The sequence below is a fragment of the Bos indicus genome, chromosome 2, assembly GCF_029378745.1.
Source record: "Bos indicus isolate NIAB-ARS_2022 breed Sahiwal x Tharparkar chromosome 2, NIAB-ARS_B.indTharparkar_mat_pri_1.0, whole genome shotgun sequence".
Lineage (NCBI taxonomy): Eukaryota > Metazoa > Chordata > Mammalia > Artiodactyla > Bovidae > Bos > Bos indicus.
In genome coordinates this window covers 56,039,562-56,054,311 of record NC_091761.1, presented here as the reverse complement: position 1 = coordinate 56,054,311, position 14,750 = coordinate 56,039,562, and the positions used below count along the sequence as shown (strand labels likewise).

The 14,750-nt window shown below is 37.3% G+C and overlaps 1 protein-coding gene across 1 annotated transcript in view; it reads right to left on the bottom strand.

The window, feature by feature from the left end:
- The window catches only part of LRP1B (LDL receptor related protein 1B), a 2,167,013-nt gene that overhangs the window by 688,985 nt on the left and 1,463,278 nt on the right, over nt 1-14,750 (bottom strand). Inside the window, exons 30-31 of the mRNA XM_070768349.1 lie at nt 1,333-1,507; nt 280-374 (exon numbers count right to left, since the gene is read on the bottom strand). Of these exons, the coding sequence (XP_070624450.1) occupies nt 280-374; nt 1,333-1,507 (270 nt within the window). The remainder of the gene's footprint in view (nt 1-279; nt 375-1,332; nt 1,508-14,750) is intronic.

Below are 14,750 nucleotides of genomic sequence, written 5' to 3'. Positions count from 1 at the left end.
TTAATTACCTTAAGTTTTAAGCAACTTCTATACTTGAGATACTATAAAAAATTATCTTATCAAAAAAAACTTCTTCTCCAGAAAAAAATGTTTCCTTCCTACCCTACATAAACCAAATAGATTCAATAAAATCAATAAATTTATGATTTAATTTATATTATCAATCTACAATATTTTCTTTCAGGCTCAAGAGCAAAGATCCATTGTATGAGTACAGATTTGTCATATTAAAAACTGCAGTATTAACTGTGAAAAATATATATATATAATAAAACTTACCAACAGGTTCCTTTTGATTTTGAAAGAGAATCTTGCTATTACTGCCATCCATATTTGCCATATTAATTGTGTTGCCATCTGTCCAGTAGAGTTTCCTTAATTCAAAAGAGATATGGTTTAAAAATATTAGATATAGACCTACTTGTTGACTAGAAACATCTGTTGAAGAACTAAGTTAATATTAAATTATTGGCGCAGGATTATTTTTTTTTTCCAAGAAGTCTCCAAATTGTTGAGCCACTTGCCTGGGAAGAAGTACCACTCTTACTTTTTCCTATCATTGAAGACCCATTATCTCACTTGTTTCTCCTCTACACCCACAAACGTCCATGGGCTTCTCCAGGCAAGAATATTGGAGTGGATTGCCGTGCCCTCCTCTAGGGGATTTTCCTGCACAAGAGATCGAATCCATAGCTCTTATGTCTCCTGCATTGGCAGGCGGGTTCTTTACTACTAGTGCCACCTGGGAAGCCCTTAACTTTAACTACAGTAAATTATTTCCATTTAAAATCATTCATCAATGTTAATTCTCTTGATTCAGAAAAATCAGGTACCAGAGAAGGAAACAAAGTCATTTCAATCATTCCTGTTGAAAGCACTACAGAGAAAGACTTTCTTTTAGCTCTACATGAGTTCTCTACATGCATTCCTGAAGACTAACCAGAAGATGGGAGAATGTGATCTAATCTGCAGTGACCATAACATCAACTCACAGTAAACATGTTATTAACAACTGGTATTTGAAATGAAATTAACAACTTTTCTAGGCCTCTCTCTCTCTTTTTCTCATTCTGAACTGTCACTCTTTATAAACATAAATTGATAAAATTTTACAGTAATATGTAAAAACTTGATTTCATGCAGAAAGCAGAAATCGTTAACCCGGGATCGCCTATAATGTCCATATTCACATTTGCCTTTTTTACTGTATAGCTTATATGTATATACACATATGTATATGTTTGTCTCTTCTGAATTCAACAAAGTTTTTACATAATATCAGAGCAAAGGTGTATAAAATTTTGAAAAACTTAAAAAAAAATCATACTTTACCCCCTGACTGGGTGAGCTGCTAGACACTGTGGTTTATCGATTCCATGGATAATTGAGGTTTTCAAGGAGCCATCTAGTCTTGCCACATTAATTTGTGTTTCATCAAATTCTGAGCTAATCCAGTATAAATTACGTGAGACCCAGTCCACGGTTAACCCTCTGATACTCTGAATATCTGTACAACAGGAAAGAGAAAATCACAAGTGAATGAAATGTCTCATTGTTTTGGCTTTCCAAGTCAGTTATTTTCTGTCTCAGGGAAAATTTAATTTACACTTTAATTTGTTAGCTAAAATTGTACAAGATGTAATCTCATTCCCTTATCAGCCCTTCTTAAGGCATGAATAATCATTAATGTCTTACTGCTGAGCCATTTGAAAACCTGAAGTAACAATTAGCATTAAATTTGCACTAACAGTCAATGATTCGCTAGTAAACACTAAGGAGCAGATGCAGGCAGCAGTCCTATGGGCCAAGGTGACCAAAATTCAAATTAGAGTAATAGCTTCTCTAGTTGGTAGTACATCTTTCTAGTCAGGAGAAAGTACTTGTGGGCCATCAACAAATGGGCCATTTTATCTGTTAAGTGCCAATTTGTTACCGAAATTAAATAAAACAATTCAACTTTCTGAAAAGAATTATCAGAGAGTTGAACATCTTTAAAATGGATAATTAGCAGAAATTGACTGAGATATGAGCAAAGAAACTGAAACCCTTTTAAAATTCCTCCAATGTGGATTCTATAGAAATTACTGAAATCTAATTATGTTTTTATTCATTACAGCCAATATGAATATTTGGGTTGCTATTACTTGATTATTCAATTGGGCATCTTTTTAAAAAATGATGGAAAGTAGGCTTAAATATAATTGCACATTTTAATTAAAGAAACAAATGAAAAATAAAGTGTTAAAATAATGGATACTAGGAAATCTTTTCAACATATTAACAGATACACAATTCAGTTCAGCTCAGTTGGTCAGTCGTGTCTGACTCTTTGCAACCCCATGGACTGAACCATGCCAGTCCATCACCAACTCCCAGAATTTAACCAAACTCATGTCCATTGAGTCAGTGATGCCTTCCAACCATCTCATATTCTGTTGGCCCCTTCTCCTCCTGCCTTCAATCTTTCCCAGCATCAGGGTCTTTTCCAGTGAGTCAGTTCTTCACATCAGGTGGCCAAAGTATTGGAATTTCAGTTTCAACATCAATCCTTCCAATGAATATTCAGGACTGATTTCCTTTAGGATGGACTGGTTGGATCTCACTGCAGTCCCAGGGACTCTCAAGAGTCTTCTCCAACACCACAGTTCAAAAGCATCAATTCTTCGGCACTCATCTTTCTTTATAGTCCATCTCTCCCATCCATACGTGACTACTGGAAAACCACAGCTTTGACTAGACAGACCTTTGTTGGCAAAGTAATGTCTCTGCTTTTTAATACGCTGTCTGGGTTGGTCATACACAAGGCCAGTTTAATTCTCAATTTGTAGCATTTGAATGCATAACTGAGTATTTTATTTTTAAAAGTTTTAATATTTGCTAGCATGCTGTACCTCTTAGGGTTCTCCAGACTCCTGATACTCAAATTTATCAGACATTTAGAGACTGTGCAAATGAAGATTCTGATTCAGTAGATCTGAGAAGGCACCTAAGATTCTGCAAGTTAAAACTAATACCAAGTGCTGCAGCTACTGCTCCAGAGCAGCAGTTCCATGCAAAATGCTTCTAGAAATGCAGAGTGGCTGCTACTTAGCTCATCTAATTTCTGTCTGGTCTGTGCTCAGTCATGGCTGATTCTTTGTGACACCATGGACTATAACCTGCCAGGTTCCTCTGTCCAAATAATTTACCAGGTAAGAATACTGGAGAAGGTTGCCATTTCCTCTTCCAGAGGATCTTTCTAGCCCAGGGATCGAACTTGTGAACTTGTGTCTCCTGTGTCTCTTGCATTGACAAGCTGATTCTTTACCACCGTACCACCTGGGAAGCCCATCTAATTGCTACATCTTCCCTTTTTATAATTTTCAAAAGATGCCATCAAGCAAAAGGTGTCATTTTCAAAAGGTGAAAACTCCAGATTTGTAAAATTTGCCAGCTAGTTCAAAGTTTAAAAAAAAAGGGATTCCTGGCAGTTCTGGGTCAGCTGTGACATGCCTTGCTGGCACAGGAGGCTCAACCTCAAGTTTACAAACTTGAGTCTTGACAGAGCCTGCTTTCCTGCTCAATATTCATTTCATTATTTCTAAATAACTTGTAATCACAGTGTCCTAAAAAGTATTCCCCATGTTTTAATTTCTCCTCTAAGCAGCAACTTCTCACTCTGCAAGGTACCTTTCATCATTAATTTCTGTTAAGTTGGCAGATTTTAAATACAAACTTCATTTCTCAAACCAATGCTGGAAATTTATTTGTATTTTTACTTATTCTCATTCAGTCTCCCTTTCATTGAGAAACAATAAGAAAAAATAATAACACAACATCTTTGTAAAGCTAGACCTTCAATGTCAAGTATTTATTTTACTTCACTCAGGATATTTTTTTCCTTTCCTTTACTCTCTGGACTTAATTGGTTACTGAGAAACAATAATGAGAATTTCTGGCTTTTGTTCTAGGTTGGGTGCCTATTCTTTGTCTTTAATGAAGTCACTTAAATTTTGGCTTCTTTTTCTTATCAGCACAATGAGGCTAATTATAGATAAATCATAGGATTTTGTGAATATTAGATGATGTGTGTTTATGTAGCTTAATTCAGGATTAAGGGATACTTTGCCAATCCAAGGATTTAATGTTTTCTGCCTTTTTATCTTGAATTGCTTGGTACTGCAAAAATAAAGTTTTTATTTTCTCTAAAATACATGTTATCCAAAGTTTGCTTGCTTATTTTTTTCCTGCTGTCTCTGCTGCTCAAAATTTATTCACTTGTTTCTAAATGACTCCTAAACATACAACCTAAAGACTGCATTGCACTCTTAAATCGGAAAGCATAGCCAAATGCAATCTGTATGTTGTGCTTAGCATTTAGTTGTATCTGACTCTTTGTGACCCCATGGACTGTAGCCTGCCAGGCTCCTCTGTCCATGGGATTCTCCAGACAAGAATAGTGGAGTGGGTTGCCATGGCCTCCACCGGGTATTTTCCCAACTCAGAGATCAAATCCAGGTCTCCTGCATTGCAGGCAGATTCTTTACTGTCTGAGCCACCAGAGAAGCTCAAATATAAGTTATTAATGCCTATTTCAGATCAGATCAGATCAGTCGCTCAGTCGTGTCCGACTCTTTGTGACTCCATAAATCGCAGCACCCCAGGCCTCCCTGTCCATCACCAACTCCCAGAGTTCACTCAGACTCACGTCCATCGAGTCAGTGATGCCATCCAGCCATCTCATCCTCTGTCGTCCCCTTCTCCTCTTGCTCCCAATCCCTCCCAGCACAGAGTCTTTTCCAATGAGTCAGTCAACTCTTCGCATGAGGTGGCCAAAGTACTGGAGTTTCAGCTTTAGCATCGTTCCTTCCAAAGAAATCGCAGGGCTGATCTCCTTTAGAATGGACTGGTTGGATCTCCTTGCAGTCCAAGGGACTCTCAAGAGTCTTCTCCAACACCACAGTTCAAAAGCATCAATTCTTCGGTGCTCAGCCTTCTTCACAGTCCAACTCTCACATCCGTACATGACCACAGGAAAAACCATAGCCTTGACTAGACTAAATTTTGTTGGTAAAGTAATGTATCTGCTTTTGAATATGCTATCTAGATTGGTCATAACTTTCCTTCCAAGGAGTAAGCGTCTTTTCCCGGTCAATTCTATGGTCCATGCTCTCTCAAATCTATTTCTAGCTTTAATATTGCATAGCATACAATCTTCTTCCTCTTTCAGGCAGTTGATTTAGTTGCCTTCAGGTTATTTTTCTGACTAGAGAGCTCTGTATCATGACCTTCAATTGTCCCAAGGTATTTGATTGCTTCCAACCACTCAAAGTGATGCTGGAATTCCTTACCCTGGCTTTCTATATAATCTGAATATAACTGTCTGTCCAACCTTATTTCTCACCATTTTTGACCCATTATCTTACCCTTGAGTCATATTGACATTTTCTGAGATTTCCATACTTGTCTTGATCTTTCCAATCTATATAGAATTACCTGGACCTCATACCTATTATTTTTTTATAATCTCATGCAAAATAGTCTAGTTGATAGGCAACATTGCCCTTCAAACACAAAAACCTAATTAATTCTATATGTTCCAGTCTTAAAGATTTTCTCCATCTATCTAACTCAATAAGACTATATCTGGTCAATCCTTTTCTATGTAACATGATAATTATATGTGAACATACTACTACTTTCACATATACTTCTTGAAGATAGGCCCTTGCTAATTTATTTTTATAGCTCTCCTCCTCAAACATACACAACATTGCCTTCAAAATAAATAGCTTTTGATGAATTCATAATATGGACAAACTATAATTATAAGGATATGTGAGCTAAGTTAAAAATATCAGATGTAAGATCCTCAAGAGTATTTTCAGGAGTACACATCTAAACATATTCAGGCAATCTTAATTCTCATTTTCTATTCTAACCCTTCTTCTGTCCATTAGTTTGGAGCTTCTAATTATCAGCATTATGTCTAAAATAAAACTTATGTCTTTTTTGACCATGATTACTGCCCAAGTCTTATTGTTTTGGAATGTCCTAGTAAGTTCACCATAAAGGGGTCAGGGGAAGAATAACAACTGCAATACATTTAATGATATTTTTGTGTTTTTTTGATAAAAAACTGAAATAATGAATTGATTCAACTCCTGTTTTCAAGTCAAGCCAAGATGTCTGAGCAAGTTTTTCAGAAAGTTCAATTTCCTATTTCTAATGACTCTCACTTCTTAAAGTAAGACAGATTAGATATTCCTAAAATTCTTCCACCACCACAAAATTCCCTGATGTATGATAAATTAAAACTTTGAAATGTGTTGTTGAGATCATAAGACAGACGGAAAAATATCTAAATGCTAATACACAATTGTATGTTACATAAAATCATAAAGGAAGCCAAGTAGGAATACAGAGGTTGGTGAGGCCATAGGGGCAACAATTTGTAATGAAAATCTAGAGATTGCTGGATTACTAGTTGCTCATTGCAAGAGTGTTCAGTCTTTAAACCAACAAAAAGTAGCAGAGCTAAACAAGTGCAATTCCCAGATATAATAATGGTCAACATCCTCAGGTGAGTTAAAAAAGAAACAAACAAACAAACAATATATATATATGCCTGCTTAAAAAGGAGTATGATTCTTTAAATAAATATAAAACATTTTTTCTGTCTCTCTTCTGGGTTTGAAAGATAAAAATCTAAGCATAGGCCTATGGTTGGGCAAGAGATGCATCCATTGTTTGTCTAGGAGAATGGTTCTTTGCTTATAATGACTCCTTTTTCTCCAAAAGAAGCAAATTCAAATCCTCTAAGGAAGAAAAAAATTTTCTCCACCCAAGCATTTACAATTTCTACACTGAATTTGTTCTCATAATAGATCAGAAAAATTAAAACACACACAAAGAATAAGACATAAGAGAAAAATAAAGAGTAGGTTTAAGTTCCCAAAGCCTACATGGTTTTAAATTATTATGTGTAACATAAAGAAAATTGAGTGGGTAATTTTAAAGGAAAAAAAATACTTAAAAATAATAAGCAAGGTACAATAATTTTTTTTTGCAATAATTTATTTTTAAAAATCTTCTTGAAATGTATATAAATGAGAAGCAAAATAACTTGACAATATTAAAAAGAACAATTATTTAGATGGATTAACCAGCAGGTTAGACAGTAGTGACTGCAAGACAACTTGTGAACTGCAAGACATCTGATGAACTGCAAGACAGTTAACTGTTAGACAAAGAAAACAGAAACAAAAAGATTAGATGAGTTGGAAGTTAGAACAAATAACTTACCACATCTAATCAGTTTCAGAAGGAAGGCATAGAGACTAGGCTAGAAAAAATAACAGAGACAATAGTTGAGGATGTTTTCTCCCTGCACTGATGAAAGAGATGGCCCAGTACAGTAAAGTTTAGATGGCTAAATAAAAACAGTCATGAGGAAAAAGAAGAACTTCAAAGCATTTAGAGAGAAAACATATATTCTGTTAAAAAAAAAAAAGGAATGACAAATTAGACAAACACAGAGATTCTCAAGAGATGTGAAAAGATAGTAAAATAATATCTGGAAAGGATTGAGAAAAAATGACACTAAACTTTGAATTTGTATTCAACAACATTATGTTCCAAACTACATCTCAACAACAAAATATTGATTTAAAAATGCACAAATGACTCAATAGCCATGTCTCTAAAGCAGATACAGAAATGACCAACAAGAACACAAAAAGATATTCAACATCACTAATCATTAGGAAATGTGATCATATGCACAAGTATATTCCACCTCACGCCTATTAATTGAAAGTGAAAGCCATTCAGTCGTGTCCAACCCTCTGTGATATCATGGACTGTAGTCCACCAAACTCCTCTGTCCAGGAATTCTCCAGGCAAGAATACTGGATTGGGTTGTCATTCCTTTATCTAGGGGATCTTCCTAACCCAGGGGTCAAACCCAGGTATCCTGCATTGCAGGCAGACTCTTCACCATCTGAGCCACCAAGGAAGCCATTCACAAGTAGGATGACAACTACTAATAATGGAAAGTTAACTAACAAACAAAAAACAAGAACAACAACAACAAAAAAGAAGAAGAAGAAGAAAATAATATTGGCAAGAATATGAAGAAACTGGAACCCTTGTGAGCTGATGATAGGAACGTAAAATGGTGCAGTCTTTGTTGGAAATAGTATGGCAGTTCCTCAAAAAATTAGAATTACCATGTGATCCAGCCATTCTACCTCTGGGTATATAACCAAAAGAATGCAAAGGTCTCAAAGAGCTACTTGTACACCTATGTTCACAGCAGCATTATTCACAATAGCCAAAAAGTGAAACAACCCAAACATCCATTGACTGTTGAATGTATAAACAAATTGGGATACATACATAAAATGGAACATTATTCAGCCTTAAAAAGAAAGGAAATTCTGACATGCTACAATATGGATGGACTTGCAGATAGCACGCTAAGAGAAAAGACCCATTCACAAGAAGGTAAGTACTAGATGATTCCTTTTATATGAGGTACCTATAGTAGTTTCAGAGACATAGAAATAGAATAGTGGTTTCTAGAAAATGAGAAGGGGGATGGGAAGTTGTTTCTTAATGGGGTGAGATTCATTTTGTAAGATGGAAAGAGTTATGGAGATTGGTTACACAATGTGAATGTACTTAACACTACTAAACTGTACAATTAAGAAGGTTTGAGATGATAAATTTACATTATGTATATTTTACTGCAATTAAAAATTATCTTTATAAAAAGAAGACTAAACAAAACTATTTTCAGATATTATATCAATAACAAATTCTCATTAAATTAAGATCCATTGAAAGATATAATTCAGAGAGAAGGCCTTAAATGAAAGAGGGATGGAGGTAAGCATGCGAACTGGTTAACATGTAGATAAATCTAAATGAAAATGGACTGGTTGTCAATTCTCTGCTTGTGAGACTCATCTTTTTTTTTTTTTTTTCTTTCTATGAAGCAGACTTACTGACACCAGCATCTTGGGAGTGGACACCAAGCCTTCTGCCCCGAATGAGGTGTGCATTCAAAGAGGAGGGGATTCATAACTCTCTGAGGGCAGATATGGCTTCAGCCAGTCAAAACTCATTTGCAGTGGGTTTTTTTGGCAAGTATTTCTCTGTTCTTGCAAGCAAAGCTTAAAAAAGCAAAATGGTAATACTTGTGAAAAGCTTTCTCAAAGAAACTCTGTAAATATTAAATATTCTGTTGCATTTATGAAAAGCTTTGATCATAAAAGTATATATGTATGTGTGTATATATATCTATCTATATGTTATTATATATATAACACATGATGGTACACAAACTAAGAAAACATCAATAAATCCATAATACATCTTAAGAACATTACAAACACTTTAGGAATCTTTAATGCTCATCCTCGGACATTTTACAGCTCTCCAACTCTGAAAAACTGAGTGCTTACTCACTTGGCTTTCTCACTTTTAACACATATCCATGTTTTCTAAATCTTTTTTTTTTTTAAGAACATAGGGGCAGAATCATAACTTCTTGACTAATCCTTATATGCTTTATATCCTAACCTTATCATTATTCCTGTCTTAGAGAAACAAATCACTGCTGATTAGGGAGAAAAGTCTTAAACAAGTCTCTTTTTATTTTCATATGGATCAATGTCTCTAATATCTTTCCAATTATTTGGTCAAGTTTACCTCTCACATTCATCACATTCAATTACTGCTGTTTCCGCTCTTGCTGTCTGTAATCTTCTTATACCTAGGTTTTATTTCAGATTTGGATCATTTCTATAATTGTCTAAGTGTATCCTGTCTATAATTTCTCACTTTTTCAATCTAGTTATCAAGTTTATACCTGCTTCATCTTCAAAAGAGTTTGACTGACCGATACCCATCTGTAAAAGTCTTCAGCAGTTTTCCACTGAATTTAAAGGGGAAAAACAAAAAAAGCTCCTCCGGTGTAAGACCTTCTGTTCTGCTATCATATTAACCTTCTAGTTTACTCTTCTATAAGAACAATCTATCTACAATTCACTACTTGCTCCTCTTTATACATGTGTGTTCAGCTCTTTGTGTTTACTAATAGGTACTTTTTAAATAACAGATGTCTACAATCTTCCACTAAAAGGCTTCATGGATGAAAATTTAAAATTAAAATTCTATTCAGTTCAGTTCAGTTGCTCAGTCGTATCGGACTCTTTGCGACCCCATTAACCACAGAACGCCAGGCCACCCTGTTCATCACCAAACTCATGTCCATTGAATCGGTGATGCCATCCAACCATCTCATCCTCTGTCGTCCCCTTCTCCTCCTGCCCTCAATCTTTCCTAGCATCAGGGTCTTTTCAAATGAGTCAGCTCTTTGCATCAGGTGGAAAAATATTGGAGTTTCAGCTTCAGCATCAGTCCTTCCAATGAACAGCCAGGACTGATATCCTTAAGCATGGACTGGTTGGATCTACTTGCAGTCCAAGGGATTCTCAAGAGTCTTCTCCAACACCACAGTTCAAAACATCAATTCTTCAGTGCTCAGCTTTCTTTATAGTCCAATTCTCACATGCATACATGATTACTGGAAAAACCATAGCCTTGACTAGACAGACCTTTGTTGACAAAGTAATGTCTCTGCTTTTTAATATGCTGTCTAGGTTGGTTATAACTTTCCTTCCAACGAGTAAGTGCCTTTTAATTTCATGGCTGCAATCACCATCTGCAGTGATTTTGGAGCCCCCCAAAAAGAGTCTGACACTGTTTCCACTGTTTCCCCATCCATTTACCATGAAGTGATAGGACTGGATTATATGACCTTAGTTTTCTGAATGTTGAGCTTTAAGCCACCTTTTTTACTACCCTCTTTCACTTTCATCAAGAGGCTCTTTAGTTCCTCTTTACTTTCTGCCATAAGGGTGGTGTCATCTGCATATCTGAGGTTTTTGATATTTTTCCCGGCAATCTTGATTCCAGCTTGTGCTTCTTCCAGTCCAGCATTTCTCATGATGTACTCTGCATATAAGTTAAATAAGCAGGGTGACAATATACAGCCTTGACATACTCCTTTTCCTATTTGGAACCAGTCTGTTGTTCCATGTCCAGTTCTAACCCTTGCTTCCTGACCTGCATACAAATTTCTCAAGAGGCAGGTCAGGTGGTCTGGTATTCCCATCTCTTTCAGAATTTTCCACAGTTTATTGTGATCCACACAGTCCAAGGCTTTGGCATAGTCAATAAAGCAGAAATAGATGTTTTTCTAGAACTCTCTTGCTTTTTCGATGATCCAGCTGATGTTGGCAATTCAGTCTCTGGTTCCTCTGCCTTTTCTAAAACCAGCTTGAACATCTGGAAGTTCACGGTTCACATATTGCTGAAGCCTGGCTTGGAGAATTTTGAGCATTACTTTACTAGCATGTGAGATGAGTGCAATTGTGCGGTAGTTTGAGCATTCTTTGGCATTGCCTTTCTTTGGGATTGGAATGAAAACTGACCTTTTCCAGTCCTGTGGCCACTGCTGAGTTTTCCAAATTTGCTGGCATATTGAGTGCAGCACTTTCATAACATCATCTTTCAGGATTTGAAATAGCTCCACTGGAATTCCATCACCTCCACTAGCTTTGTTCATAGTGATGCTTTCTAGGGCCCACTTGACTTCACATTGCAGGATGTCTGGCTCTAGCTCAGTGATCACACCATCGTGATTATCTGGGTCATGAAGATCTTTTTTGTACAGTTCTTCTGTGTATTCTTGCCACCTCTTCTTGATATCTAATGATTCTGTTAGGTGCATACCATTTCTGTCGGTTATTGAGCCCATCTTTGGGACCCCATGAATTGCAACACACCAGGCCTCCCTGTCCATTACCAACTCCTGGGGTTCACTCAAACTCATGTGCATCAAGTTGGTGATGCCATCCAGCCATCTCATCCTCTGTCATCCCCTTCTCCTCTTGCTCCTAATCCCTCCCAGCATCAGGGTCTTTTCCAATGTGTCAACTCTTCACATGAGGTGGCAAAATATTGGAGTTTCAGCTTCAGCATCAGTCCTTCCAATGAACACCCATGACTGGTATCCTTTAGGATGGACTGATTGGATCTCCTTGCAGTCCAAGGGATTCTCAAGAGTCTTCTCCAACATCACAGTTCAAAAGCATCAATTCTTCAGTGCTCAGCTTTCTTCTCTTTGTGAGAGTCCAACTCTCACATCCATACATCACTACTGGAAAAAACATACCCTTGACTAGATGAACCTTTGTTGGCAAAGTAATGTCTCTGCTTTTCAATATGCTATCTAGGTTGGTCATAACTTTCCTTCCAGGGAGCAAATGTCTTTTAATTTCATGGCTACAATCACCATCTGCAGTGATTTTGGAGCCCAAAAAACTAAAATCTGACACTGTTTACACTGTTTCATCTATTTCCCATGAAGTGATGGGACCAGATGCCATGATCATAGTTATTCTATATAAAATTTTTTCCACTTCTGCCACCCATTTTGTCAGTAAGTACTAAGGATTCATTCATTTCCTCTATTTTCTTACCCAGTAAGAAAAATGCTTAGACAATAAAAGCTATTATGGAAAATAGTCCAGAGAAAAAACAAAAAAAGGTCAGTAATAACAGTGAGATCTAGATTTTGGTAACAGGCCTTGAATCGAAGTAGAAAGTTTAGCTGGGGAACATCTGTCTAAAGAGCCCTTACAAATAGCTGTGAAAAGAAGAGAAGTGAAAAGTAAAGGAGAAAAGAAAGATATATGCATTTGAATGCAGAGTTCCAAGAAGAGCACAGAGAGTTAAGAAAGCCTTCCTCAGTGATCAGTGCAAAGAAATAGAGGAAAGCAAGAGAATGGGGAAGACTAGAGATCTCTTCAAAAAAATTAGAGATACCAAGGAACATTTCCTGCAAAGATGGGCTCAATAAAGGACAGAAATGGCATGAAACTAACAGAAGCAAAAGATATTAAGAAGAGGTGACTAGAGTACACAGAAGAACAATACAAAAAACATCTTCACAACCCAAATAATAACTATGGTGTGATCACTCAGCTAGACCCAGACATCATGGAATGTGAAGTCAGGTGGGCCTTAGAAAGCATCACTACGAACAAAGCTAGTGGAGGTGATGGAATTCCAGTGGAGCTATTTCAAATCCTGAAAGATGATGTTGTGAAAGTGCTGCACTCAATATGCCAGCAAATTTGGAAAACTCAGCAGTGGCCACAGGACTGGAAAAGGTCAGTTTTCATTCCAATCCCAAAGAAAGGCAATGCCAAAGAATGCTCAAACTACCGCACAATTGCACTCATCTCACATGCTAGTAAAGTAATGCTCAAAATTCTCCAAGCCAGGCTTCAGCAATATGTGAACCATGAACTTCCAGATGTTCAAGCTGGTTTTAGAAAAGGCAGAGGAACCAGAGACTGAACTGCCAACATCAGCTGGATCATCGAAAAAGCAAGAGAGTTCTAGAAAAACATCTATTTCTGCTTTATTGACTATGCCAAAGCCTTGGACTGTGTGGATCACAATAAACTGTGGAAAATTCTGAAAGAGATGGGAATACCAGACCACCTGACCTGCCTCTTGAGAAATTTGTATGCAGGTCAGGAAGCAAGGGTTAGAACTGGACATGGAACAACAGACTGGTTCCAAATAGGAAAAGGAGTATGTCAAGGCTGTATATTATCACCCTGTCTATTTAACTTCTATGCAGAGTACATCATGAGAAACGCTGGACTGGAAGAAGCACAAGCTGGAATCAAGATTGCCGGGAGAAATATCAAAAACCTCAGATATGCAGATGACACCACCCTTATGGCAGAAAGTGAAGAGGAACTAAAAAGCCTCTTGATGAAAGTGAAAGTGGGGAGTGAAAAAGTTGGCTTAAAGGTCAACATTCAGAAAACTAAGACCATGGCATCTGGTTCCATCACTTCATGGGAAATAGATGGGGAAACAGTGGAAACAGTGTCAGACTTTATTTTTGGGGGGCTCCAAAATCACTGCAGATGGTGACTGCAGCCATGAAATTAAAAGACTCCTTGGAAGGAAAGTTATGTCCAACCTAGATAGCATATTCAAAAGCAGGGACATTACTTTGCCAACAAAGGTCCGCCTAGTCAAGGCTATGATTTTTCCTGTGGTCATGTATGGATGTGAGAATTAGACTGTAAAGAAGGCTGAGTGCCGAAGAATTGATGCTTTTGAACTGGGGTGTTGGAGAAGACTCTTGAGAGTCCCTTGGACTGCAAGGAGATCCAGTCAGTCCATTCTAAAGGAGATCAGCCCTGGGATTTCTTTGGAAGGAATGATGCTAAAGCTGAAACTCCAGTACTTTGGCTACCTCATGCGAAGAGTTGACTCATTGGAAAAGACTCTGATGCTGGGAGGGATTGGGGGCAGGAGGAGAAGGGGACGACAGAGGATGAGATGGCTGGATGGCATCACTGACTCGATGGACGTGAGTCTGAGTGAACTCTGGGAGTTGGTGATGGACAGGGAGGCCTGGCGTTCTGCGATTCATGGGGTGGCAAAGAGTCAGACACGGCTGAGGGACTAAACGAACTGAAAGAGTCAGACATGACTGAGTGACTGAACTGAACTGAACTGAACTGAATGGTACTTTGAAACAGGTCCAGTTAGATTCAAAGTATCATCGGGAATAAAATTTATATAGTAGCAATATTATCTAGAGGTATGCATTTAAAATGATTTATATTTTTGCAGTTAAAACAAGCATGCTGCTGCTGCTGCTAAGT